The 25,222-nt window shown below is 42.8% G+C and overlaps 1 protein-coding gene across 1 annotated transcript in view; it reads left to right on the top strand.

Annotated features, from left to right (window-relative positions):
* The window catches only part of GPR176 (G protein-coupled receptor 176), a 129,064-nt gene extending 104,071 nt beyond the window's left edge, over positions 1-24,993 (top strand). The window contains exons 2-3 of the mRNA XM_062204740.1: positions 15,997-16,249; positions 21,844-24,993. Of these exons, the coding sequence (XP_062060724.1) occupies positions 15,997-16,249; positions 21,844-22,966 (1,376 nt within the window). The 3' untranslated portion in view covers positions 22,967-24,993. The remainder of the gene's footprint in view (positions 1-15,996; positions 16,250-21,843) is intronic.
* Positions 24,994-25,222: the final 229 nt, after the last annotated feature.

Genomic DNA, 25,222 nt, shown 5'->3' with positions numbered 1-25,222 from the left:
TCTATTGAATGAGGAAAAGTTGGAAAGTTGGAAGCATTTCCACTGAGACCTGGTACCAGACAGCGATGCCCACTCTCACCACTGCTATTCATTATAGTACTGGAAGTTTTAACCAGAGCCATTAGGCAAGAAAAAGAAATTAAAGGGAAACAAATTAGGAAGGAAGAAGTCAAACTATCCCTTTATGCAGATGATATGGTTCTTTATTTAGGGGATCCAAAGAACTCTACTTAAGAGACTATTGGAACTCATAGAAGAGTTTGGCAAAATAGCAGGATATAAAATCAATGCTCAAAAATCAACAGCCTTTGTATACACAGGCAATGCCACGGCTGAGAAAGAACTGCTAAGATCAATCCCATTCACAATAGCTACAAAAACAATCAAATACCTTGGAATAAATTTAACCAAGGATGTCAAAGTGCTCTATGATGAGAATTACAAAATCTTAAAGAAAGAAATAGAATAGAATACCAAAAATTGGAAAACTCTTCCATGCTCATGGATTGGAAGAATCAATATCATCAAAATGTCCATTCTCCCTAAAGCAACTTATAGATTCAATGCAATACCAATCAAAATACCAAAGACATTCTTTTCAGATCTGGAAAAATGATGTTGAAATTCATATGGAGAAACAGGAGACCTCAAATAGCTAAAGCAACCTTGTACAACAAAAACAAAGCCGGAGGCATCACAATACCTTATTTCAGGACATACAAAGGGGAGTTGTTATCAAAACAGCATGGGACTGGTACAGAAACAGATGGATAGACCAATGGAACAGAATAGAAACACCAGAAATCAATCCAAACATCTACAGCCAACTTATATTTTATCAAGGAGCTAAAACCAAATCCTTGAGCAAGGACAGTCTGTTCAATAAATGGTGCTGGGAAAACTGGATCTCCACATGCAGAAGCATGAAGCAAGACCCCTACCTTACACCTTACACAAAAATCCACTCAACATGGATTAAAGATCTAAATCTCAAATTATTAGAGAACATCGGAGAACCCTGCAAGATATAGGCACCGGCAAAGACTTCTTGGAAAAGACCCCAGAGGAACAGGCAGTCAAAGCCAAAATTAACAATTGGGATTACATCAAATTGAGAAGTTTCTGTACTGCAAAAGAAACAGTCAGGAAAGTGAAGAGGCAACCAACAGAATTGGAAAAAATATTTGCAAATTATGCAACCAATAAAAGATTAATAACCAGCAGGTTCCGTGGGCTCGATGGGCTAATCCTCCGCCTGTGGCGCCAGCACCCCAGGTCCTAGTCCTTGTCGGGGCTCCGGATTCTGTCCCGGTTGCGCTCCTCTTCCAGTCCAGCTTCTTCTGTGGCCCGGGAGTTCAGTGAAGGATGGCCCGAGTCCTTGGGCCCTGCACCCGCATGGGAGACCAGGAGAAGCACCTGGCTCCTGCCTTCGGATCAGCGCAGTATGCCGGCCACAGCGGCCATTGGAGGGTGAACCAGTGGTAAAGGAAGACCTTTCTCTCTGTCTCTCTCTCTCTCACTGTCCACTCTGCCTGTCAAAAAAAAAAAAAGATTAATAACCAGAATTTACAAAGAGATCAAGAAACTCCACAACAACAAAACAAACAACCCATTTAAGAGATGGGACAAGGACCTCAATAGACATTTTGCAAAAGAGGAAATCCAAATGGCCAACAGACACATGAAAAAATGTTCAGGATCACCAGCCATGAGGGAAATGCAAATCAAAACCACAATGAGGTTTCACCTCACTCTGGTTAGAATGGCTTTCATACAGGAATCAACAAACAACAGTTGCTGGTGGGGATAGGGGAAAAATGAGACACTACTCCACTGTTGGTGGGAATGTAAACTGGTAAAGCCACTATGGAAGTCATTTTGGAGATTGCTCAGAAACCTGAATATAACCCTACCATAAGATCAAGCCATCCTACTCCTCAGAATTTACCCAAGGGAAATTAAATTGGCAAATAAAAGAGCTGTCTGCACCACAATGTTTAGTGCAGCTCAATTCACAATAGCTAAGACCTGGAATCAGCCTAAATGCCCATCAACGGAAGACTGGATAAAGAAATTATGGGATATGTACTCTATGGAATACTACAAAGTGGTAAAAAAAATGAAATCCGGTCATTTGCAACAAAATGGAGGAATCTGGAAAACATCATGTTGAGTGAAATAATCCAGTCCCAAAGGGACAAATATCATATGTTCTCCCTGATCTGTGGCAACTAACTGAGCACCTAAAAAGAAACCTGTAGAAGTGAAACTGACTCTATGAGAAGCAATGACTTGATCAGCCTTTGTCCTAATTGTTGAGGAACAGCTTACTATTTTACTCCTTTTAGTGTTTTTTTTTTTTGTTGTTCTACTTAATATCATTGGTTGAACTCTTTAATTAACACACAATTATTCTTAGGTGTTTAAATTTAACTGAAAAGTGATACCTGTTAAATGTAAGAGTGGGAATAAGAGATGGAGGAGATGTACAGTTCAGCACATGCTCACTGGGACTTACCCCTAATGGTAGAGCTAGAAATGTACCAAGGGATTCCAATTCATTCCCATCAAGGTAGCATATACCAATGCCATCTTACTTGTTAAAATGATCAGTTTAAGTTCATAATTGATCAAAAAGATGGGATTAAGTGTCAAAGGGATTACATAAATAAGACAATTTCTGCAAATAATTGATAGAATTAAAAGGAGAGACTGATCCTACATAGAAGTGGGATACACAGCAGACTCATAGAATGGCAAAAGCCCTGAACAGCACTCTGGCCTCAGAATCAGCCCTTAAGGTATTTGAATCTGGCTAAAAAGCCCATGAGAGTTTCTCAGGCATGGAAAGCCAAGACATTATGGCAAAAAAAAATGACCTAAATGAAAGTTCTCTGTGAGTGAGATCCCAGCAGAAAGAAGGGGCCATCAAAGAAGGCAGTACCTTTCTCCGAAGGGAGGAGAGAACTTCCACTTTGAGTATGGCCTTGTCTAAATAAGATGGAAGTTGGTGAACTCAGAAGGCTTCAAAGGCCTTGGCAGCTCATGACAAGAGCCTTGGTTGATTACTGACGTCATAAATAAGAGTGTCAAAGAGTCAATTGTTAAATCAACAGCGGGAGTCACTGTGCACCTCTGCCCTTAGTGTGTTGTACTATGAGAATTAACGGTGAAACTACTACTCAACCAGTGCTCTATACTTTGTGTGTCTTTGTGGATGCAGTCTGTTGAAATCTTTACTTAGTATATACTAAGTTGATCTTCTGTATATAAAGATAATTGAAAATGAATGATGATGAAGAACGGGATGGGAGAGGGTGTGGAAGATGGGATGGTTGCGGGTGGGAGGGAGGTTATGGGGGAAATGCTGCTATAATTCAAAAGTTGTACTTTGGAAATTTATATTTATTAAATAAAAGTTGAAAAGAAAATAAATAAATAAATGTCCAAAAAAAAAATTAAAACAGAAGTGGCAATGTCTTTTATGACCTAGGCTTGGGAGTCTTACTGCCATTTCTGCTTCATCTTATTGTTTACAGAAGTTGGCCCTCGTCCTTGAGGGGGATTCCCACACAGGGGCCTGAACACCAGAAAATGGAGATCATTGACCATCTTTGAGGCAGATTACCATAACAGGAAATAAAGAAGTTGTAGATGACTCTTCTATCCATATGAGAGCATAGAATCTATTTGGTGTTATAGGTTACCTTCTTGCTCCGTAAGAGTTCTTATTGAGAAAAATAATAATCTAAGAAATTGTAGCATGTCATTTATATTTGCACATATGTTCATTTTTATTTCCTTGCTTGGGATAATATTAAGATTTGTTGGCTAGTACTTATTAGCCAGTGATCTGTCTTTAGCTATGGCATTCGTATACTTCAAGCTAAATAAGAATAATGTCGAGGGCAAAGCTGATGGAAACTGTAGCTTAATAAAAGTAGACAGATTTTATATTTTATGTTATTTGCTTCATCCACAGTGAATCAGTGACATTGATTGTACTGTGAAAGCCAGTATTTTACAAGCTCACAGACTGGAAAATCAATATCTCACAGGATAGAAAAATTTTCTCCTGCCTTTTGTTTTATAATAGGAAAATAAGAGATCACATCTCCTCATTGATACCAGTGGTTTAAATAGGCTAATAGTATTTCATGCTGGTTTTATTTTGAACCAGCAGGAAAATTACATGGTAAGTAACTCAGTGTTATTCAAATCAACTAATATTACAGGAAAAATGCAGCAATTGTAAGCTGATTATTCATGAAATGCTAAATTGTTAGGCGAAACCTCCTTCTCTGTCTCTGTGTAACTGTGGCCATCATCCTCATGGATTTTGAATTCTTAGAAAATGATATAAAGCAAAGAAATCTTTTGTTCAGTTTTCAGCAATGTGAGTAATGAATATTCCGGCACAGAAAGTCCCAATTGCCTTAAATAGTCACTGGAAAATACACATACAATGTAGGGCTCACCACGGGGAGACAAATGGAACTACAACAATTCTCTTTACTGTTTTGCCCTTGATTTTTGTTCTCTCCTTGTATCCCCATCCTCTGTTGCTGCTGGAGAGATGGCAGAGGAGGAAAATAAGGAGAAAGTGTTACAACTTGCTTTCCAGAAGGTGTGGTTTCTGCCTGCCCACATGCCCTTCTTCATAGACAAGTACTTCTAAAGTCATGTGACATCGGCAAGGCCTTTCAACACCTCTTATTGGTGCCGTGCTTGTCTTAAAAGGAAGCACATTTCAATCAGGTGCCTCACTTTTCAAGCTCCTTCCCTGTTCTTGGTGTGCCAGTCCACTCTTTTGTTTATTTTACCTCTTACAGAGCTGTTGGCTCCTCCCATTCTGTCTGAGCATTTTTTTCCATTCTTTTATCTTGTCAGTTTGCCCTCATTGGCTGTGTGCTGTAGCTCATCCATTCAGTACCTCTTGTGTTCTGTTCTTGACCTTGCTCTAACCTTCAGATTTGTCACATTTTTACTTCTTTTCAGAGCCTTCCCTGCCTTGGCCATCTGCCTCTGGCCCTGTTCAGGATTTGGCCATCTTCAGCTCTTGGCCCATCTGCTGCTCTGACTTTCCCAGCTCCTCATTCTACAAGTGCCCCTCTGCTGCTAGCATTCTCCTTCCTTGTGGGGATAGGAGAAAGTGGTGAAGGACACACAGGAGGGCTGTTCTCCAGAATACCAACCTTAGTTCCTAACTCTGCAGCCTCTTCTGTTCCTTTTGCCTCCCTTCCCAAACTCAGTTATAAAAAAGGAATGGAATTCTCTATTTTAAAGTAATGTCATTGCCTGATCGTGCCAGATCATAAAGAGTAAGAGGCTCCCTTTTCCAGAATGTTATTCCTCCAACTCACATCAGCCATGCTGAGTCCCAAGGACTGAAGAAAGATCGGGCTCACTTTCCTTTCTTAGCCCTCTAATTATTTTACCCTTGGAGTCTTTGGAGATATTTCCAACATAATTTTCCCTTTCAGATTGCATAATTATAGTTATTGGAACAGAGGGAGTAGGGGAACAGAATACATGAGTATTCCATGTACATTCAGTACACTAATTATAGTACAGCATGTTGTATCATTGCTGAACACATCACTGCCAAGCTGCTCTGACATTGTGTGTTGGCAGTGGGGAGGTGGTAAACATTTTTCAGCTTGTTGACTGAAGAAGGCAGGTGCCATCAACAAAATTTACCTACAAAACTGAGTATACAGAAACAATTCTGTTGAAGTTATATTCAACTTCAGCTTCATATTTATTCATTTAGTGATATCTTTATAAATCAACTCCTAGATATGAAACCAGGCATAGTGCCAATGAGGGTTGATAGAACTTTTAGAGAAGGTTCTTTTCAGGCTTCATAATCTTACGTTAAGGGGAAAATAACAGGCTAAGGGCAAAATGAATGGTGCAGAAGGTAAGGACCCTGCCTTCAGGGATTGCTGAAGCAATGTAGTAGAGGCAAGGAATTTTGGTGAGATGACTGTGTGGTAGGTATTTGGGATAGTGAACTATTTGCTTCCACCTGATCAAGCATGGCTTGTTTGGATGATGAATCAAGGGGCACATGCATAAAGACAGAATTGGATTACTTATTTTTTTTTCCTTTTCTCTGGAGGCTTTCCCTACATACCTATTGTCTTAAATCCATTTTCTGTTGCTACAAATGGTTTATAAAGCTCACAGTTGTGGAGGCTGTAAGTCCAAGAGCATGAGCATCTGCTCAGCTTCTGGTGAGGGCCTTGTTTGGCTTCGGCTCATGGCAGAAAGCAGAAGGGGAAGTAGATAAATGTAGAAGAGAAGCATGTGTGTGTGAGAGAGAAGGGAGGAGCCAGGCTTGCTTAGTAATAATAACCCACTTTCACAATAACCAGTCCAGTTCTATGAGAGCAAGAGCTCACTCCCCAAGAAAAGCATTAATCTTCTTAAAGACTTCTTAAAGGTCCTGATATCTCTTGACCCTGCTACATTGGGGACCAAGCCTCAAAACCAGTTTTCATGGGGACCAACAATTTTCAAGCCACAGCAACCATTGAACAGGCAGTGGAACCTTTGGTTATTAAAGGGTTTCAATGCTGTCACAGTTAAATGGGTCCATAGGTTTCCAGGGGATAATAGTATCTCTCAGGGAGATTAATAGACTCAATAGGCAAGATCAGAGAGCAAGGTATCTTGTGAATGCCATGAAAACTTTCTAGTTGATGTATATGGAAAAAATTAAGTCTTTGAAGAAAGAAGAAGTTATCAACTCCAGACTGTGCTTTTCTTAAGTTATGTATCTGTGTGCATCTTGCTGTGCGGCAGGAGATGTGAGGGACTAATTTCAGGGGCTTTGTGACGTCCATGAAAGAGCCCAGGGAATGGACAGGTTTGGTTGTGGTTCCTGAGTCTTTCTGTGTTAATTGAGCTATACAGATGGCCTTGCCTTTTGGATACTATTGCCAGAAAAACATGTGTGTATTTGTTGTAGACTTGCCTGAAATCCTTTATGTGGACTCACAGGAGCTGAAAGTCAAGGTTATTGTTAGTCTCTTTATATGTTCTTACGTATTACAAAAGTGAATCCTGTTAACATTTTGTCTGAATTATTCATTGGGAAAAAATTTTCTAAACAGAAACTATCCAGGGTTAGTTCGAAGATATATATTTCATAAGATGCTTTTCATTCAAAGCACAATTTAAAATTCACCATGAATTTTAATACATTTACTACATAGCTTCTTCCTGTTTTGTTTTTTCGACAGGCAGAGTTAGACAGTGAGAGAGAGAAAGACAGAGAGAAAGGTCTTCCTTTTGTTGCTTCACCCCCCAAATGGCTGCCACTGCCAGCACACTGCACCAATCCGAAGGCAGGAGCCAGGTGCCTCCTCCTGGTCTCCCATGTGGGTGCAGGGCCCAAGCACTTGGGCCACAGCAGAGAGCTGGACTGGAGGAGGGGCAACGGGGACAGAATCCGGCACCTCACCCGGGACTAGAACCCGGGGTGCTGGTGCCACAGGCGGAGGATTAGCCAAGTGAGCCGTGGGGCCGGCCAGCTTCTTCCTGTTAATTCAGTTCCTGTTTAATTTGAGTTTCCTCTATCACTTCATAAAAACCTCTGGAATCAAATAAATTGTGGCTAAAATAACATAATTATCTCATGATAATATTGACCATCTTAAACAGAGTCGGGCAGATATTAGTCAGTTTAAATCACAGGCAAATTGGCACTTCATTAGTGAGAAAAAGGTTCAAATTTTTAGACTGGGGAGGAAGAGCAACTTAATGGGGTTTGGAGTCCCATGGCAAGTTTTTAGCTTTACCCTTAGGGGTAAGTCTGAGGGAGCATGTGCCGAACTATACATCTCCTCCCTCTCTTATTCCCACTCTTATTTTTAACAGGGATCAATTTTCAGTTGGATTTAAACATCTAAGAATAATTTTGTGTTAAATAAAGAGTTCAACCAATGGTGTTAAGTAAAAAAAGAAAATACTAAAAAGAATAAAATGGTAAGCTGTTCCTCGACAGTCAGGATAAAGGCTGAGCAAGTCATTGTTTCTCATAGTGTCCATTTCACTTCAACAGGTTTCCTTTTAAGTGCTCAGTTAGTTGTCACAGATTAGGGAGAACATATGATATTTGTCCCTTTGGGACTGGCTTATTTCACTCAGCATGATGTTTTCTAGATTCCTCCATTTTGTTGCAGATGACCGGATTTCATTTTTTTAAATCACTTTGTAGTATTCCATAGAGTACATATCCCATAATTTCTTTATCCAGTCTTCCATTGATGGGCATTTAGGCTGATTCCAGGTCTTAGCTATTGTGAATTGAGCTGCACTAAACATTGTGGTGCAGACAGCTCTTTTATTTGCCAATTTAATTTCCTTTGGGTAAATTCCGAGGAGTGGGATGGCTGGGTTGTATGGTAGGGCTATATCCAGGTTTCTGAGGAATCTCCAAACTGTCTTCCACAGTGGCTTTACCAGTTTGCATTCCCACCAACAGTGGGTTAGTGTCCCTTTTTCCCCACACCCTCGCCAGCATCTGTTGTTTGTTGATTCCTGTACGAAAGCCATTCTAACCGGGGTGAGGTGAAACCTCATTGTGGTTTTGATTTGCATTTCCCTCATGGCTGGTGAACCTGAACATTTTTTCATGTGTCCGTTGAACTATCTGCTTTCACTGAACTCTAGAGGCTTGTAGTGGGTGTGGCCAGAGAGCTCTGTTCAGTTCTCTAGGATTAAGCACGTGCTTAAGGTGACACATCCAGGTTTGGTAGTAAATCTTCTCTTTTTTTTTCTTGACAGGCAATTAGTGAGAGAGAGAGAAAAGTCTTCCTTCCGTTGGTTCACCCCCCAAATGGCTGCTATGGCCAGCGCGCTGCACCGATCCTAAACCAGGAGCCAGGTGCTTCCCCCTGGTCTCCCATGTGGGTGCAGGGCCCAAGGACTTGGGCCATCCTCCACTGCCTTCCCGGGCCACAGCAGAGAGCTGGACTGGAAGAGGGGCAACCAGGACAGAATCCGGCGCCCCACCGGTACTAGAACCTGGGGTGCCGGTGCCGCAGGCAGAGGATTAGCCAAGTGAGCTGTGGTGCCGGCCTCTCTTTTTTTTTTTTTTTTTAACCCAAAGGGTAGTAATTCTGCTCAGCTGAGCTCTTCTCCCTGATGGAGACCAGTGCCTGAGCGCTAGCCCCAGTTAGTATAATATTTGTCTGCTCTGTCCCAAGGACCACACAAAGGATCTGTGCAGTCCTCAGTGTAAGTTCATATTCCCCAGCAATGTCTCTTACTGAGTAACCAGGACCACCTGAGCTTGTGGCATCTCTTACCAATTCTACTCAAACTCTCAGCCACACCATGAGTTCTCCCACACACCCTCAGGTTTTTCTTTTTGTTTTGTTTTCACAGTCCCAGTTCAGAAGCTTCACACAGTCACTAGGTCCTAGCCCACCAGAGTCAGGTTTCTCCGCTCGGTTGATTGCCAGGCGCAGCCCCTAGCTGGCACAGCTGTTATGTATGTCCAAAATGGCACCTGCTCTATCAGCTTGTATGCCTTTGTAAGATGATTGGAGTCAGAGAAACGTGTCCGTACCATGCTTTTTTGTTTGTTTCTCTCCTCTAGTTAGGCTGGTGCACTTTCCCCAACAGGGCTTCAAACCTCGTTCCCTCTAGACTCTTCCTGCTGCTTTTTCCCCAGTGTCTCTGGCTACTGTGGTCTAGTCTCACCTCACTTTCCAGTGCTGGTGTGTAGGCTCTTGGCTATTGGAGTTCTGAGCCGTGGGCGGCCATGCCCTCCATGTAGGTCCACTGTGTCCCTCTAATTTCAGAAGAGTTTCCTAACTCTTCCCTAACTCTTCCCTGAGACTGCACTATCTCCACTTTTTTTTTTTTTACAATCTTCTCCTGGTCTAGATCAGTAAGCACCCTCCTTATTCCACCATCTTGGAACCACCAGTGCTCCATCATGTTCTTATTGACAATTAGAATACTTCTGATACCAGAGCAAGGAAAAAAAATACTTATCACCTAGCCAGTGCTGACTCATTGAGTAGCTGGTAAATTTATCTGCATAGGTTGAAGAGACAGTTTTTTGAGAAACTCAGAATGAGATGGAATTCTTTTCAGAATGTGCGAGCTCTCATGTTTCAGGTTGAGGCCAAGTTGTCAAGGAATGAGCACAGCTGCAGGAGCTCTGACCTCAGTTAGCAATGAGGAGGATAAAACTTTGCCTACAAACTTAACTTTTCTCATAATGATCCTTAAACCATATTATGTTTTATGTGTGTCTGGACATGCGGCAAAGTACTAGTGTGTGTTTGGCTAGCCACTTGGAACACTTCCACAGTTAGGGAATACAGCCTCTCACAGAAAAGCAACCTCCACAAACTATGAACTCATCATTTAGCATGAAAACCGTATAAGGGGCTGGCGTTGCAGCTCAATAGACTAATCCTCCGCCTGCGGCGCCGGCACCCTGGGTTCTAGTCCCAGTCAGGGTGCCAGATTCTGTCCCGGTTGCTTCTCTTCTGGTCCAGCTCTCTGCTGTGGCCCAGGAAGGCAGTGGAGGATGGCCCATGTTTGGGCCCTGCACCCCATGGGAGACCAGGAGAAGCACCTGGCTCCTGTCTTCAGATCAGCACGGTGTGCTGGCTGCAGCGCGCTGGCCACAGTGGACATTGGGTGGTGAACAAACGGAAAAGGAAGACCTTTCTCTTTGTCTCTCTCTCTCACTACCCACTCTGCCTGTCCAAAAACAAAACAAAACAAAAAACTGTATAAGGAGAACCATCGTGGAGATGTGAGCCAGAAGACCCAACAAATGGCAAAACTTCTGAGACTACACTCAGGAGAATAATCTGAAGGAAATGAAAGTCATCTTAAAAAATCTTTACACATTATAGAGATAATAACTGGGAAGAAAGAATAACGAATAGGCCATTTGACTTAGACCCCAATACATTTATTTAAAAAGTTGGTTTTATTACTTCCAGATGAATTGAGAATTGATAAAATGGAAGTTGCACCTGAAAAATGTCACCCAGTTTTCAGAAAAGGATAAGTTGATAGAAAATATGAATAACTGGTTAGGAGAGACAGCCAATAGAATGTAGTCTAATGTATAATTAATAAGCAACCCTGAAGAAGAGAATAAAATGAAAGAAGGTAGGATAAAATTCAAAGAGGCTATGGATGAAAATTCTGTAGACATTAGGAAAACATGAATCCTAGAAAGCATATAAAATTGCAAACATTTGGTGAAACTTTAGAAATTGTAGCGAGCATATGGGGAAACTAACTTTCTCAATGCCATTTGTGGATGGTCATATGGCAATGTAAGAGTACAAAAAAAATATGCTGTCCATTTGACCCAGAAATTCTGCTTCTAACAATTTCTCTTTGGGGCCGGTGTTGTGGCATAGCAGGTTAAACCTCCATCTGTGATGGTAGCATCCCATATGGGTGCCGGTTCAAGACCTGGCTGCTTCACTTCTTATCCAGATCCCTGCGAATGTGCCTGGGAAATCAGTTTAAGATGGTCTCCCCTGCACCCAGGTGGGAGATCTGGAAGAAGCTCTAGGTCCTGGCTTTGTCCTGGCCCAGCCCTGACTGTTTCAACCACTTGGGGAGTGAACCAGCATATGGAAGATTGCTCTCTCTGTCTCTCCTGCTCTACCTGTAACTCTACATTTCAAAAAAAAAAAAAAAACTTTAAAAAATAAGAATTTCTCTCCTCAATGAATATTCAGTTCAGTTTACAAAGATCCTTAGGTATATGGATTTTGATCTCAGCATTACATAGTAATGAATTAACAAAAACAGCTTAAAAGTCCATCAGTATTCAGAAAATAAAAGAAATTAGGGCATAACCAGAAAAACATTGTTTCTTTTAAGTAGTTGTTAACATGATAGTATTTTTTTATCTTGGTAATTGGCATGGGAAAACTGTTGCTCGGGTGAGAAGAACTAGTTAAAAAGTAGTATAAATAGTTTGGTCCTACTGGCATAAATGAAAGTGTATATGTGTGCATATAAAATATAAATAAAAGTTTGGGTTAGGTAATTCTTATGCATTGTTTGAATTTTAAAAATGAACTATGTATTATTTTAATAATCATAAAAAATACAATGTGATGGCTGGTGCCGTGGCTCACTAGGCTAGTCCCCCGCCTGCGGCGCCGGCACCCTGGGTTCTAATCCTGGTTGGGGCGCCGGATTCTGTCCCGGTTGCCCCTCTTCCAGGCCAGTTCTCTGCTGTGGCCCGGGAGTGCAGTGGAGGATGGCCCAGGTCCTTGGGCCCTGCACCCACGTGGGAGACCAGGAGGAGGCACCTGGCTCCTGGCTTCAGATTGGCGCCGTGCGCCGGCTGTAGCGGTCACTTGGGGGGTGAACCAATGGAAAAGGAAGACCTTTCTCTCTGTCTCTCTCTCACACTGTTTAGCTCTGCCTGTCCAAAAAAAAAAAAAAAAAATATGTCATTTGGAAAGCACAAAAAACAAACCTGAAACAAAATGGTGCCCTGAAAGTTCCAGATCTCCTACTAATCGCAGTTGTCCTGATGGCCGAGGCGTATACCACAGTGCACAACCAAGGCTGCAGGCTGAAGACAAGGCTCTTGCATTGTGTTCTCTTTTGTTCCATTCCACTTTTTCATTTCTTGTGCAGCTTTAGTAAACAACATGTTTTTCAGCTTTTTTCTATTCTCTGTAAAGCAAAATATACAGTGCTAGTGTATTTTATGCCCACTACATGAATGAGCGCATTATTTTTTAAAAATGGAAAAATAGATTATAGTTCATTAAAATCTTGGCTTATGATAATGACCAGCTGAGAGAGATGCAAAGTTGTTGATGAATATTTAAAATAAAAAAATCAGTCAAAGGATATAATCCCTTCTTTTGTTTCTCCTCTGGTAAAAAAAAAAAAAAGCCACTTCTGCATTTTAAATAAATAAATAAATCTTAAAAAAAAAAAGAAAAAGAAAAAGCCACTTCTGGGACCTGCGCTGTGGTGCAGTAGGTTATGTCTCTCCCTGCTGCACCAGCACCCCGTATGGGCGCTGATTCTAATCCTGGCTGCTCCTCTTGTGATCCAGCTCTCTGTTATATCCTGGGAAAGCAGTGAAAGATGGCCCAGGTGCTTGGGCCCTGCACCCATGTGGAAGACCTGGAAGAAGCTCCTGGCTCCTACCCTCAGATCAGCGCAGCTCCAGACATTTTGGGCATTTGGGGAGTGAACCAGCAGATGGAAAACCTTTCTCTCTCTCTCCCTTTCACTGTCTGAGATTCTACCTCTCAAATAAATAAAAATCTTAAGATCTTAAGGAAAAGAAAAAGCTACTTCTGCATCAGTAGTTCATCTTGTGTCTGCAGACACTGAGAAACTGGGCAAAAGTTCTGTACTAGTCCTTGACCAAAGAGGAATTTCCTTGGGGCTCTATGCAGACTACAATGAGAGCTCACTGTGGTTTGAGTTTTATTTTTTTTTTTTCTAAAATTGGGGGTGAAGGATCTTGATATTTGAGAGAACAATTAGCACAGTGCTCTTGGGTTGCTCAGTATGGTAGAGACTGGCAGTGAGCAACTGTGGTAGTTCACGTTGGCTGAGCATCAGAATTTCCTGCTGAGTACCTAAAAATAAAGGTTCCCAGTCTCTCCAGGGCTCTGATTCAGTAGTACCAAAGCCTGGGGATCTGTAGTTTAATAGCTACCCAGGTGACTTCAAGGTATAGGGCCCACAGGTCTGTGACATAGTGTAATAATGGAAGTGTCTACTCCCTTACATAATATTTCTCAGTGCCCTGTCCTTTTTCCCTCCCCTACTTACCCTCTTCACTGGTTCTCCCACTTTAAAATATTATTCATGAACTTATTTGATGGATAGTGACTTTTTTGGGAACCACTGACTTATAATCTCTCAACATGACGTATGTAAAGAAGTTATCTTTACACAAGGAATTTTGACTACTGTTTGCTAATGTTAATTTTTAAAAAGATTTTATTTATTTATTTGAGAGGTAGAGTTACAAAGAGAGGGAGAGACAGACAGAAAGGTCTTCCATCTGCTGCTTCACTCCCCAGATGGCCAGGAGCCAGGAGCTTCTTCCAGGTCTCCCTTGTGGATGCAGGGGCTCAAGCACTTGGGCCGTCTTCTACTGCTTTCCCAAGCCACAGCAGAGAGCTGGATCAGAAGAGGACTAGAATTGGTGCCCACTACAGTGTTGGCCCCTATTTGCTTTTTTTTCTTATTTATTTATTTATTTTTTTTGACAGGCAGAGTGGACAGTGAGAGAGAGAGACAGAGAGAAAGGTCTTCCTTTGCCGTTGGTTCACCCTCCAATGGCCGCTGCGGCCGGTGTGCTGCGGCCGGCGCACCGCGCTGATCCGATGGCAGGAGCCAGGTGCTTCTCCTGGTCTCCCATGGGGTGCAGGGCCCAAGGACTTGGGCCATCCTCCACTGCACTCCCTGGCCACAGCAGCGAGCTGGCCTGGAAGAGGGGCAACCGGGACAGAATCCGGCTCCCCCACCGGGAGTAGAACCCGTGTGTGCCGGCGCCACTAGGCAGAGGATTAGCCTGTTGAGCCACGGCGCTGGCCCTATTTGCTTATTTTTAACATTGATTTACCCAACAAATACTTACCAGATGCCTACTGCTGTACCAGATATTGAGCTAGGCATGAAGTTATTTTAGGGAACAAGATTGATGTTGCTTTTGTCCTCTCGAAATTGAGAGAAAACAAATGAATAGTAATTATGATAAGAACTATGAAGGACACATGGAGTAATGAAGGGAGGAGCAGTGGGTTTTTAAAGGAAGATCATTAGAGAAGGCCTTATGGAAGAGGCAACATTTAAATTAAGACCTGGATTAAAAGGAATCATATGTTATGAGGAAGGTGCTAATGAAAAGTGTGTGCAGGTGCACCGAAGCAGGATTAGCTTGATGTGTTTCAGAAACAGAAAAAATGTGAGAGCCAGAAGGAGGTCTGAGATTAGGCAGGTAGGCACCAGGTTATGTCGGCCCAGAAGACACCATGGTAAGGCGTAATAGATTGAAAAGTGTTGGGGAATCAGAAGAATAGTTAGACATGGGAGACTGGAATTGAGAGGAGAGGCTTACTTTGGGACATAAATTTGGGAGTCATCGGCATTTTGATTGAAAGCCTCTCACCTAGGGAGTGGCTGGGAAAAGAGAGAGCAGAGGAAGACCTTGTGAAAGAAGATTCAGAGCAGCCAAGGGCTGGCATAGCGGGAGGGAGGGAGAAAAACCAGAAGATTGGAAGGCACAAGAGGAGAATGCTCAAAGAGAGATGGTTGATTATGGCACTGTGCTGTCCAGCTCAGTAGCTGCTAGGTAGCTGTGTGGCTGTGGAGCACTTGAAACGTGACTTGTACAGAGATGTGTTTGAAGTGTAAATTCAAGTGTACACTGGACTTTGGAGACTTAGTACAAAAGCAAGAATGAAAAAATTTCATTAGTAATTTTAAGTGATAATTACATATTGAAATGATATTTGGGAGGTAGTAGATTAAATGACATATATTGTTAAAACTTCAACTGCTTGTTAGCTTAATACTTAAAAATCTAGCTACCAGAAAACTTAAAATTTCACATGTGGATTGTATCATATTTCTACTACAGAGTTTGGCATACTGGAGGCAAGTGGTAAGAGTAGACTGTTTGACATTAAGTAATCCCTATTAACTCACCAATGATACAGAGTCATCATCATCATCGTATCTTTTAGCCTAAAATTAAATAAAAATCCCTACTAAGGTCTCTTCTATACTCCTTTGTGTACATATAAATGATTTAATACTTTCACATGAATTGACAATATAACATTTAATATAATTTAACATATTTAAATCCCTGAAATCAGCATTTGCAGTCTCAAATCTCAAATATGGCTTTAAAAATCTTTTTAATCTGTATTTTCTTTCTTTGTCTTTTTCATTTACATTCTTTTTTATTTTATTATTTTATTTTTTTGCATATCTGGCCAGGAAACTTCATGGTGTTATGGTCAACTTGCCGCACAGCCGTGTTCAAATCTGTTACCAACAGGTTCATTAAAAACCTGGCCTGCTCCGGTATCTGTGCCAGCCTGGTTTGCGTGCCCTTCGACATCATCCTCAGCACCAGTCCTCACTGTTGCTGGTGGATCTACACCATGCTCTTCTGCAAGGTCGTGAAATTTTTGCACAAAGTCTTCTGCTCGGTGACTATCCTCAGCTTCCCTGCCATTGCTTTGGACAGGTAAGATCAGTAGCCAGGAGTTCATTTTTTTTAAGTGTATTGAAAAATAAGCATCATGAAGAAAATGAGGAATAGTCAATGTTCCATACACCGTGTGTTAGTCTGCTTGTGGTCAACAGAAAAATAACAGATGCCCAAATTGGATGCCTCACAAAGGATAGTTGATTTAACAGCAATCACAGAAAATAGGACCATTGAGAAGAGACCTTGGGGTAGGATTATGTGGTGAGGATGGGACACAGCTACAGGATCATGGTGCTTGTTTGGAATTGGTATTTACAATGCGGTTTATAGTAGATTGCTCAGCTGATTGAAATATCTGTGATCAGGGCTCTTTGAAGCAGGATGAGAACATTTCTGGAAGACCCAGGGAACAATGCAGTGGTTATTTTATAAATGGTTAGATGGGCTAGTTGGGCCTGGTCAGGTAACAGCAAAATTCTTCTGGAAGGTTTGTTTCCAAGGCTTTGCGTGTTGGTGGTGGTTCTTTTCTCATCTCATCCCCTTTTAAAGGATGAGCATTTTGATGAGTCTTATATCTTAGTTATGGCCATCAGAAATAATATGATCAATGTATCAAAGTTAAATGTGATGATTTCAGTAATCGGTAGTTTCCTGCCTTTTCCTTTTGTTAGCACTTTGCGAGTACAGTTTAGATAACAGTACATTTTACAGAACAGAGTTAAGTAGACCAAAAAGAATTGAGGAGTATTTTGTGTCTGACTTGTTCTTGATTTCAAGATTTACAGAGGAGAAAAGTTGCTGAAGGGAAAGTGCTGTTTATTCTGACTTTCGTACTCTTTGTTAAAACTTAAGTATATTTTAAATGAATTTAACATTCTTAAATTCCTTGTCCATTCAAAACATGCCCTACATATCTATGAGGATTTGTGGCATCACATCAGCCTCAGGCCTGGAGCACTGATTGAATTGCCTGCATGGAGGGATGCAGCATCCCGGAAAGACCCTCACATGCTGGGAGAAGTCACTGCCTTTGTGGTCAAGAGAGTGGACTCGAGAGCCGGAAGTCTGGTCTTGAGTCCTGCTCCATGGCTTTCTAGCCAGGTGGCTGTGGGAAAAGTTGCTTAACCTTTCTGAGCTTTGGGTTCCTCAGCTATAAGGACAGTAGAATGAGTTATTTATGGCCTGTGTGTGGATGGACCGCACCAATGTTTGCCTCTTTCTCTTGGCCTCCCTTTCAATTAGCACATCATTCCTTAGACTTATTTTACTGTCATTTTACCACAAGGTCTCATTGGGAGCCACTCCAACTCTATAGAAGAAACTAAAATCTCACCATTCACAGGGGGTAGTCAACAAGGGTGACAAAGTCAAGTGACAGGGCCAGGTTGGGGTTGTAGTTCATGGGGAATGTGTTCTAATTCCTATTCATAGAGATCAGCCACTCAGTAGGTACAGCTGGTAGTTGCTTTGCGGGTGTCTAACTTTAGTGGACAGAACTTTCTCTTTTTTTAAGAAAAATTTGGGGGCTGGCACTGTGATTTAGTAGGTTAAGCCTCCGCCTGCAATGCCTGCATCCCATATGGGCGCCGGTTTGAGTCCCAGCTGCTCCACTTCCAGTCTAGCTCCCTGCTAATGGGCCTGGGATAGCAGTGGAAGATGACACAAGTGCTTGGGTCCCTGCACCCAGATGGGAGACCTAGAAGAAGCTCCTGGCTCTTGGCTCCTAGCTTTGGCCTGATATAGCCCTGGCCATTGCAGCCATTTAGGGGAGTAAACCAGCAGATGGAAGACCTCTCTCTCTGTCTCTCCCTCTCTCTGTCTGTAATTCTGCCTCTCAGATAAATAAATACATGTTTTTTTAAAAAAAGAAAAATTTTTAAAATCCAAATTTTTCATTTTTTAAATGTTTGAAATTAAATTTTATTCAAATAATGTGATGTAGATGATCAGAATTTCTTTAGCAAGCTGAATGTGTGCCAGTTTGCTATGACTGCTTCACAATGAATTGTCTGTCCGTTCTATTGCTCAGTGAGAGATCTTTGAGTATCTGAAAAGAATCATTGAATAGGACTAGAATGTAACAATGAAAGTAGTCCTCGGGTTTATATCCTGGTGGGTGTTCTAATGCATTTTGTGTGCATGGCAGATGTCCTTGTTGTTCCATATAGAGCCTGCTTGTGGTGCTATGCTAAGTCCTTAGGTTTACATTCTGGACTTTTATATTCTTTAAACCATTTTTGAGATATAATATATTTCCTTAAGCAGTTTTTTTAAAAAGATTTATTTATTTATTTATTTGAAAGTCAGAGTTACACAAAGAGAGGAGAGGCAGAGAAAGAGAGAGGTCTTCCATCTGCTGGTTCACTCCCCAATTGGCCGCAATGGCCGGAGCTGTGCTGATCTGAACCCAGGAGCCAGGAGCTTCTTCCAGGTCTCCCATGCAGGTACAGGGGCCCAAGGACTTGGACCATCCTCTACTGCTATCCCAGGCCATAGCAGAGAGCTGGATCGGAAGACGAGCAGCCAGGACTTGAACTGGCGCCCATATGGGATGCCGGTGCTTCAGGTTAGGGTGTTAATCTACTGTGCCACAGCACCGGCCCCTCCTTAAACAGTTTTGAGATATAATTTGCATATTGTAAAATTCATCCATATAAAGTGTACAAGTCAGTGATTTTTAGCATCTTTGTAGAATTGTATAGCCATCACCTCAGTGTAATTATAGAACATTTCCATAACCTTGGGCCACCCTGAAATCCATTTACAGTCACTCCCCAATGTCCTCCCCAGACCTCAGCAACCGCTCATCTACTTTCTGCTTCTGTATGTTTGCTTTCTTAGGGTATTTCATACATGTGGTATTTCATATGTGTTCTTTTGGGCTTGGCTTCTTTAATGTAGCATGTTTTAAAAGGTTCATCCATGTTGTATCATATTATCAGCACTTCATTCATTTTTTGTGGCCAAATAATATTCCACTGTAGGAGTCTACCACATTTTTTGATCCATTTACTGTCTGATGAATATTTGAGCTGTTTCCTTGTTTGACTCTTTTAAACAATGCTGCTGTGAATCCTGAAGGTAGCTTAAGTATTGGATTCAACAAGACCGGAAACACATTATTCTGAACAGCTTGCTGTTGTACCTGAGAGCAATGCAGTAACCCTGTGGTTTATTGCTGGAACATTGATCTTAGAGAAGGAAATATGCAAACAATAAGAAATCTTTATTTTCTTTCTAAAGGAAAAATTATTGTGTTTTTGCCATAATTAATGCAAAAAGGTAAACAACTCATTTTAGTAGAAAAAACAGGCTGATGAATTCCTATTTTATTATTCAGAGATTCACATTCCTTGTAGGCAGAAGTACAGTGCACGTGAAGAAGAGAAAACAACGCTTTCAGTTCTTTTGCAGCTATGAATTTCATGGCCTCAAGTCGGCAAGTTGATTGGGAGGCCTCCTCCACTTCCTGCATCATCTTTCAGAGACGTGCACACTAAGACAGTCATTTATATTGCAATTGTTCACTAGTGTCGCAGTCTGTTTCCCAGTGCATAGTGCGATTGGAACCTGATGGGATCCTGTTTGTCACATGCCAGTGATCACACGGGAATCAGTCGGTGGACTCCTAGGCATGGATTCATGGATGGGGCAGGGCCATCACATATTTAGAGAACTGTGATTTGAAGAGCTTATCCATATTCAGACACTACAGATTTTGAGAGTGTGCATCAGTCATGTACTACCCCCGCTGCCGCTCAGGAGACATCTAGAATACATTTCACCATGCTCCATGCTTCCCTGATCATCCATGGTCACTGTTGCGTTTGAATCACATCTCTCTCAGCCTGGAGCCTTTTCCAGTTCTTCCCCTGCCAGATTCCTCCACAGTGTTGACTTTTCTTTGACATTTTTTCCAGGTAGCTCTAGATGACTCCCTGTCCTGTACCTCCTTGGTGCCTGCCCCCAGTAGAGCCATCATCTCTTTGTTTACAACTGTTCATGTGCATGTCTTTCTCCCTATTGGGTCTGGAGATATTCCTATGTGTCTTTCATTCATTGTAACCCAGGGCCTGGTGCTACAGGGATTCTTGTTAAAGGAAGCCATGCATGCTTACCTGGCCCCATGAGTGAATGAAGGTCAATGGGGTTGTAAGGTCAACCCCAGAAATAGCCAACTGCAGAGAAGAGGGGCTTGACCAATGGGCAGAAATGTACCATACCCATGATGGCAGATATGGCTCCAGGGTCTGGAGCAGTACTAGATTCTCTCAAGTCATTAGTGGCATTGAAACAAAGTGCTGTTAGAGGTCTGTTTTGGTGGTTACAGAATGATCAAGTGAAAGCTTGGAGGGAAAAAGAAACATAGATTTATAACAGAAATCTACTTGTGTAGGCGTTTTAGATCTATCAATTGCATTTGGACCACTGAGTGCCTTTCATGGGAACGTTGGCTGTTGAGCAGACACAGTGTTTGGCAGCTGAATTGATTTTGCTGAAGGACCTCGTTGAAGTCCTCTTCAAACTGGGCTTCTCTGCCCTGAGCAGCTTTCGCTGCTAATGCTATTCAGTGCATAGACCACAGCATGGTTGGCTTTGGATAAATGTGTAGACAAATTTCTTTCTGTTTGTGGCTTTGAAAATTTCTCTAGAGCTTCTCTAGCCCTTTTAAGAATTTTTCCAAGTTACTCTTTACCTTTTAATTGAAAAATACCATACTTCAAAAAAGTTCATGGAAAACAGAATTTTGAAATTAGTTTATTTTGGTGTAAAAAAGTTTTAAAGTCCATACATAGTTTTTCATAATACACATTTCCACGAGCTTTTTGAAAACTCTTTGAATGGATGGATTTTAGAATTTTTGGCACCAAAATAAACAACCTTTAATTCTGTTTTTCCTTGAATTTTTGAAGTACTCTTGTAGATGTCTTTACAGCAGATATAGACTTTTTTTAAAACAATATTTTATTTGAAAGGCAGAATTACAGAGAGAGAGAAACAGAGAGAGAGAGATCTCAAATGGCCACAATAGCCAGGGCTGGGCCAGGCCAAAGCCAGGAGCCTGGAGCTTCTTCTGGATCTCCAACATGGGTGCAGGACCTGGACCATCCTCTGCTGCTTTTTCCAGACACATTAGCAGGGAGCTGGATTGGAAGTGGAGCAGCCAGGACAGAAACAGTTGCCCATGAGGGATGCTGGTGTTGCAGGTGGCAGCTTTACCTGCTGAACCACAGCACTGGCCCCAACTTTCTTTTTTTTTATATCAAGGGTACTTCTTGAGATTTAATCCTGGTGGCAGTAATTATAAAGTTATCTATGAATTGAAATTATTTACTTGTTTACTTAGTAAAGACTTTTAAGAGTCACGTGAAGACAGGGCTTTTCTTTGCACCTATGGAAAGGTATTAAAAAAAAGAAACAATTTAGTCTGGTGAGGCTTCTCATTGTATGGTAAATTCCTCAAAATTTAAGGTCTGGCTTCCTGGATTCCCCCTCAGTGGTTCCCTCTATTTTAGGCCAAATAAAATAACTTCACCCTTTTTTCCTTCTCACTTACTTTTGCTGACGTTGAGTCCCTGATTGGAAGAGTATTTCCTTCTGTGAAATCAGTTTGTCTGTGTATCTTGCAGGTACTACTCTGTCCTCTATCCACTGGAGAGGAAAATATCTGATGCCAAGTCCCGTGAACTGGTGATGTACATCTGGGCCCACGCAGTGGTGGCCAGCGTCCCTGTGTTCGCAGTGACCAACGTGTCCGACATTTACGCCATGTCCACCTGCACGGAAGTCTGGAGCAACTCCCTGGGCCACCTGGTGTATGTTCTGATCTACAACATCACCACAGTCATTGTGCCTGTGGCTGTGGTCTTCCTCTTCCTGATCCTGATCCGACGGGCCTTGAGTGCCAGCCAGAAGAAGAAGGTCATCATAGCAGCTCTCCGCACCCCACAGAACACCATCTCTATCCCCTATGCCTCCCAGCGGGAGGCTGAGCTGCATGCCATGCTGCTGTCCATGGTGATGGTCTTCATCTTGTGCAGCGTGCCCTATGCCACCCTGGTTGTGTACCAGACTGTGCTCAATGTCCCCAACACTTCTGTCTTCTTGCTGCTCACTGCCATTTGGCTGCCTAAAGTCTCTCTGCTGGCAAACCCCGTGCTATTTCTTACTGTGAACAAATCTGTCCGCAAGTGCTTGATGGGGACCCTGGTGCAGCTGCACCACCGCTACAGCCGCCGTAATGTGGTTAGCACAGGGAGTGGCATGCCTGACTCCAGCCTAGAACCCAGCATGCGCTCGGGCAGCCAGCTCCTGGAGATGTTCCACATCGGGCAGCAGCAGATATTTAAGTCTACAGAGGATGAGGAAGAGAGTGAAACCAAGTACACTGGCTCGGCTGACTTCCAGGCCAAGGAGATGCTTCCTGGCTGCCTAGACCGAGAGCAGGGGCCACGATTTGCACCCCCTGCCCCACCCCCGGGCACAGTGGACTCTACATCCCAGGTGGCACCAGTAGCTGCTGTGGAACCTGAGACGTTTCCTGACAAGTATTCCCTGCAGTTTAGCTTTGGGCCTTTCGAGCTGCCTCCTCAGTGGCTCTCAGAGAGCCGACACAGCAAGAAGAGGCTGCTCCCCCCATTGGGGAATACCCCAGAGGAGCTGATCCAGACCAAGATGCCCAGGGTGGGCAGGGTGGAGCGGAAGATGAGCAGAAACAACAAAGTGAGCATTTTCCCCAAGGTAGATTCCTAGCAAGGACTGTGAAGCCCTGGAAGCAGTGGGGAGGCCTGAACTCTCTCCTCCCCCAACTCTGGCCCTGCAATTTGTGTGATCTCATCGCAACCCCTCCAGGCTGATTCCTCTAGTGTGGGCCAACAGCTTGAGATGACAGGGAAATTTGTATCACATCAAATGCCCTCTTTATTGAGGGAGTGCATTACGTGTCCCAGGGATCCATGTCCTTAGTAAAGTCCACGTTCCTCTCTGGGGGATGAAGGCTGGGGTTTGGAGCAGGTCTCAGGGTGGGTACTCCATGGGCATTTTCTGGAGACTCCTCCCTCCCTGGGGCCTCACGGAGAGCACCCAGAGAGAAGAGTGTGCAAAGGCTCACAGGGAGCAGTGGCACTGAAAGGGAAATCCAAGGTGCGAGGTGGCCACAAAGAACATGCCTATTTGGTTACCTTAAAGATGACAGGTAGGAAAGCCTTTTTTATTGATAAGACAGGACTTGGCACCTGACACCATTTTTGTGGAAGCTCCAATCATAGATTCAGTGTTTCTTCTGATACCGTTCTTCCCTCTTCACTGGAATATAGGAAAGGGATGACTGTTCCACCCCCAACTGACAGACGTGGCAGTAGATGTGCCCAGGATAAGGGAGTTAATTCATCCTTGGTTTTCCTGACATTCTCTTGGCATTACCAAGCTCAGAAAGATGCACCTGCACCTTGCAGTCAGGGTCAGTGTTGGCTGGAAGCCCCTGCAGACTCTTCACTGTGCCTTTCCTCTATCTTATGTGTGTTCTCAACAGAGGAGAGAGAGGCTGACAGGTGCAGAAGAAAGACTGAGAAATGCCCACAGCCCTATAGTCTTTTCCACCTGCTGTCATGTGAAAGGTGCTACCTATCAATCAGTATGAGTAAAGTCTATTGAAAAAAATCATCTTATGCAAAATTTTGGAATTGAAAGGTAATTAGAAATGCACAGTTAGCACACGTTGGGTCCTTTGGGAAACATCAGGCTAAAAAGTACTTGACTAGCAGAGGCGACTCTGTCCAGCACTGGCAAGAGTCTGACGAAGACAGCCCCGTTGGGATGAGGACCCAGAACGTTCTTTCAGTCTGTGCAACTATGGCTCTCCTTTTGCTTTGGACACAGAGGAGGAGCGTAATATCAAGAAATAATAAGTTGTTAAGTGCTAAGGTGACACTGGCTCATGTGAGCTCTTTACTTCCTCTTTCCCAGCGAAGTTTCATTAGGAACCAGAGTGGGTAGAAGATGGAGGTCAGTGTCTCACAAGTGATTGGAGTCCACCTTGGGGAGGATTTCAGCAGGCTGGACTCAAACCACCATGATACTTCATTCGTAATATGGGCAAGTCCAGTGCCAGCTTGCTTCTCTCTCTGGAGCACCTTGTTCTTGTTAAGGGTACTTGGGGGCGCCAGGCAAGCCTGATGGGGAGTGGGTCCTCCACAGCAAAGGTCCACGGCTCAAGGCAGTGGTCTTCATGCACCGCCTCCTGTAGCTACACTGCCCCTTTGGCCTTGGGGGAGGCTCAGTCTCCAGGAAGGGTTTTCTTCTCTTCTCTTGGGTGCGGTATCTTGTGATTCCCAGTTGTGAACCCCAGGGCCCTACTCCCAGAGAGGGAGAACCTTCTTCTTTGCATTTGTCTTCTTACAGCTGAAACAGGGCTGCCGCACTGCCTTGTGGCCCTCTGCCTCCTGGGTCCCGTGTGCATGGCATCTGTGGCTCCTTACCCTGACAGTTAATGTTGTAGCCCTCCAAGCTTACCTTTTAAAACCCTCACCTTTGTAAGTTCTACCAAGGAAAAGTATAATCTGTCAGATAATTGTGTCCACTTTCGAGGCATTTGTCAAATGTAGCCCCCGTGGTGTCATTCTGATACTATGTGTATACAACTTAATAAATGCTGATGCAGCAGAATTTGGTTGGGCATATTTATTATGTACGTTTGAAGCAGATGACTTCTAACAGGTCATTGCCAGGTGTATTTCTATATTCTTTGAAGAATAACATTTTAATAAAAAATTGAAAAACGGTTTCTGAACACATACTTGTCTGAGCTATGTTTTCTTTCCTTTTCTTTTCCCTCTCTCTTCCCACTTGGTCACAAATGAAAGATCTTTCATAAATTCAGATGGCAGCATCACAGTAGCATTTTTGTGTGTTGTTGCTACTAAAAGATAATGAATTCCCAAAGGGGAAAAATGTAGCATTTGCATGAATGTCACAAAGATGGAGTCCAACTTGGTGGATGGACTGTGCAAA

This window comes from Lepus europaeus, chromosome 11 (assembly GCF_033115175.1).
Source record: "Lepus europaeus isolate LE1 chromosome 11, mLepTim1.pri, whole genome shotgun sequence".
Lineage (NCBI taxonomy): Eukaryota > Metazoa > Chordata > Mammalia > Lagomorpha > Leporidae > Lepus > Lepus europaeus.
This window is presented reverse-complemented; position numbering and strand designations above follow the sequence as displayed.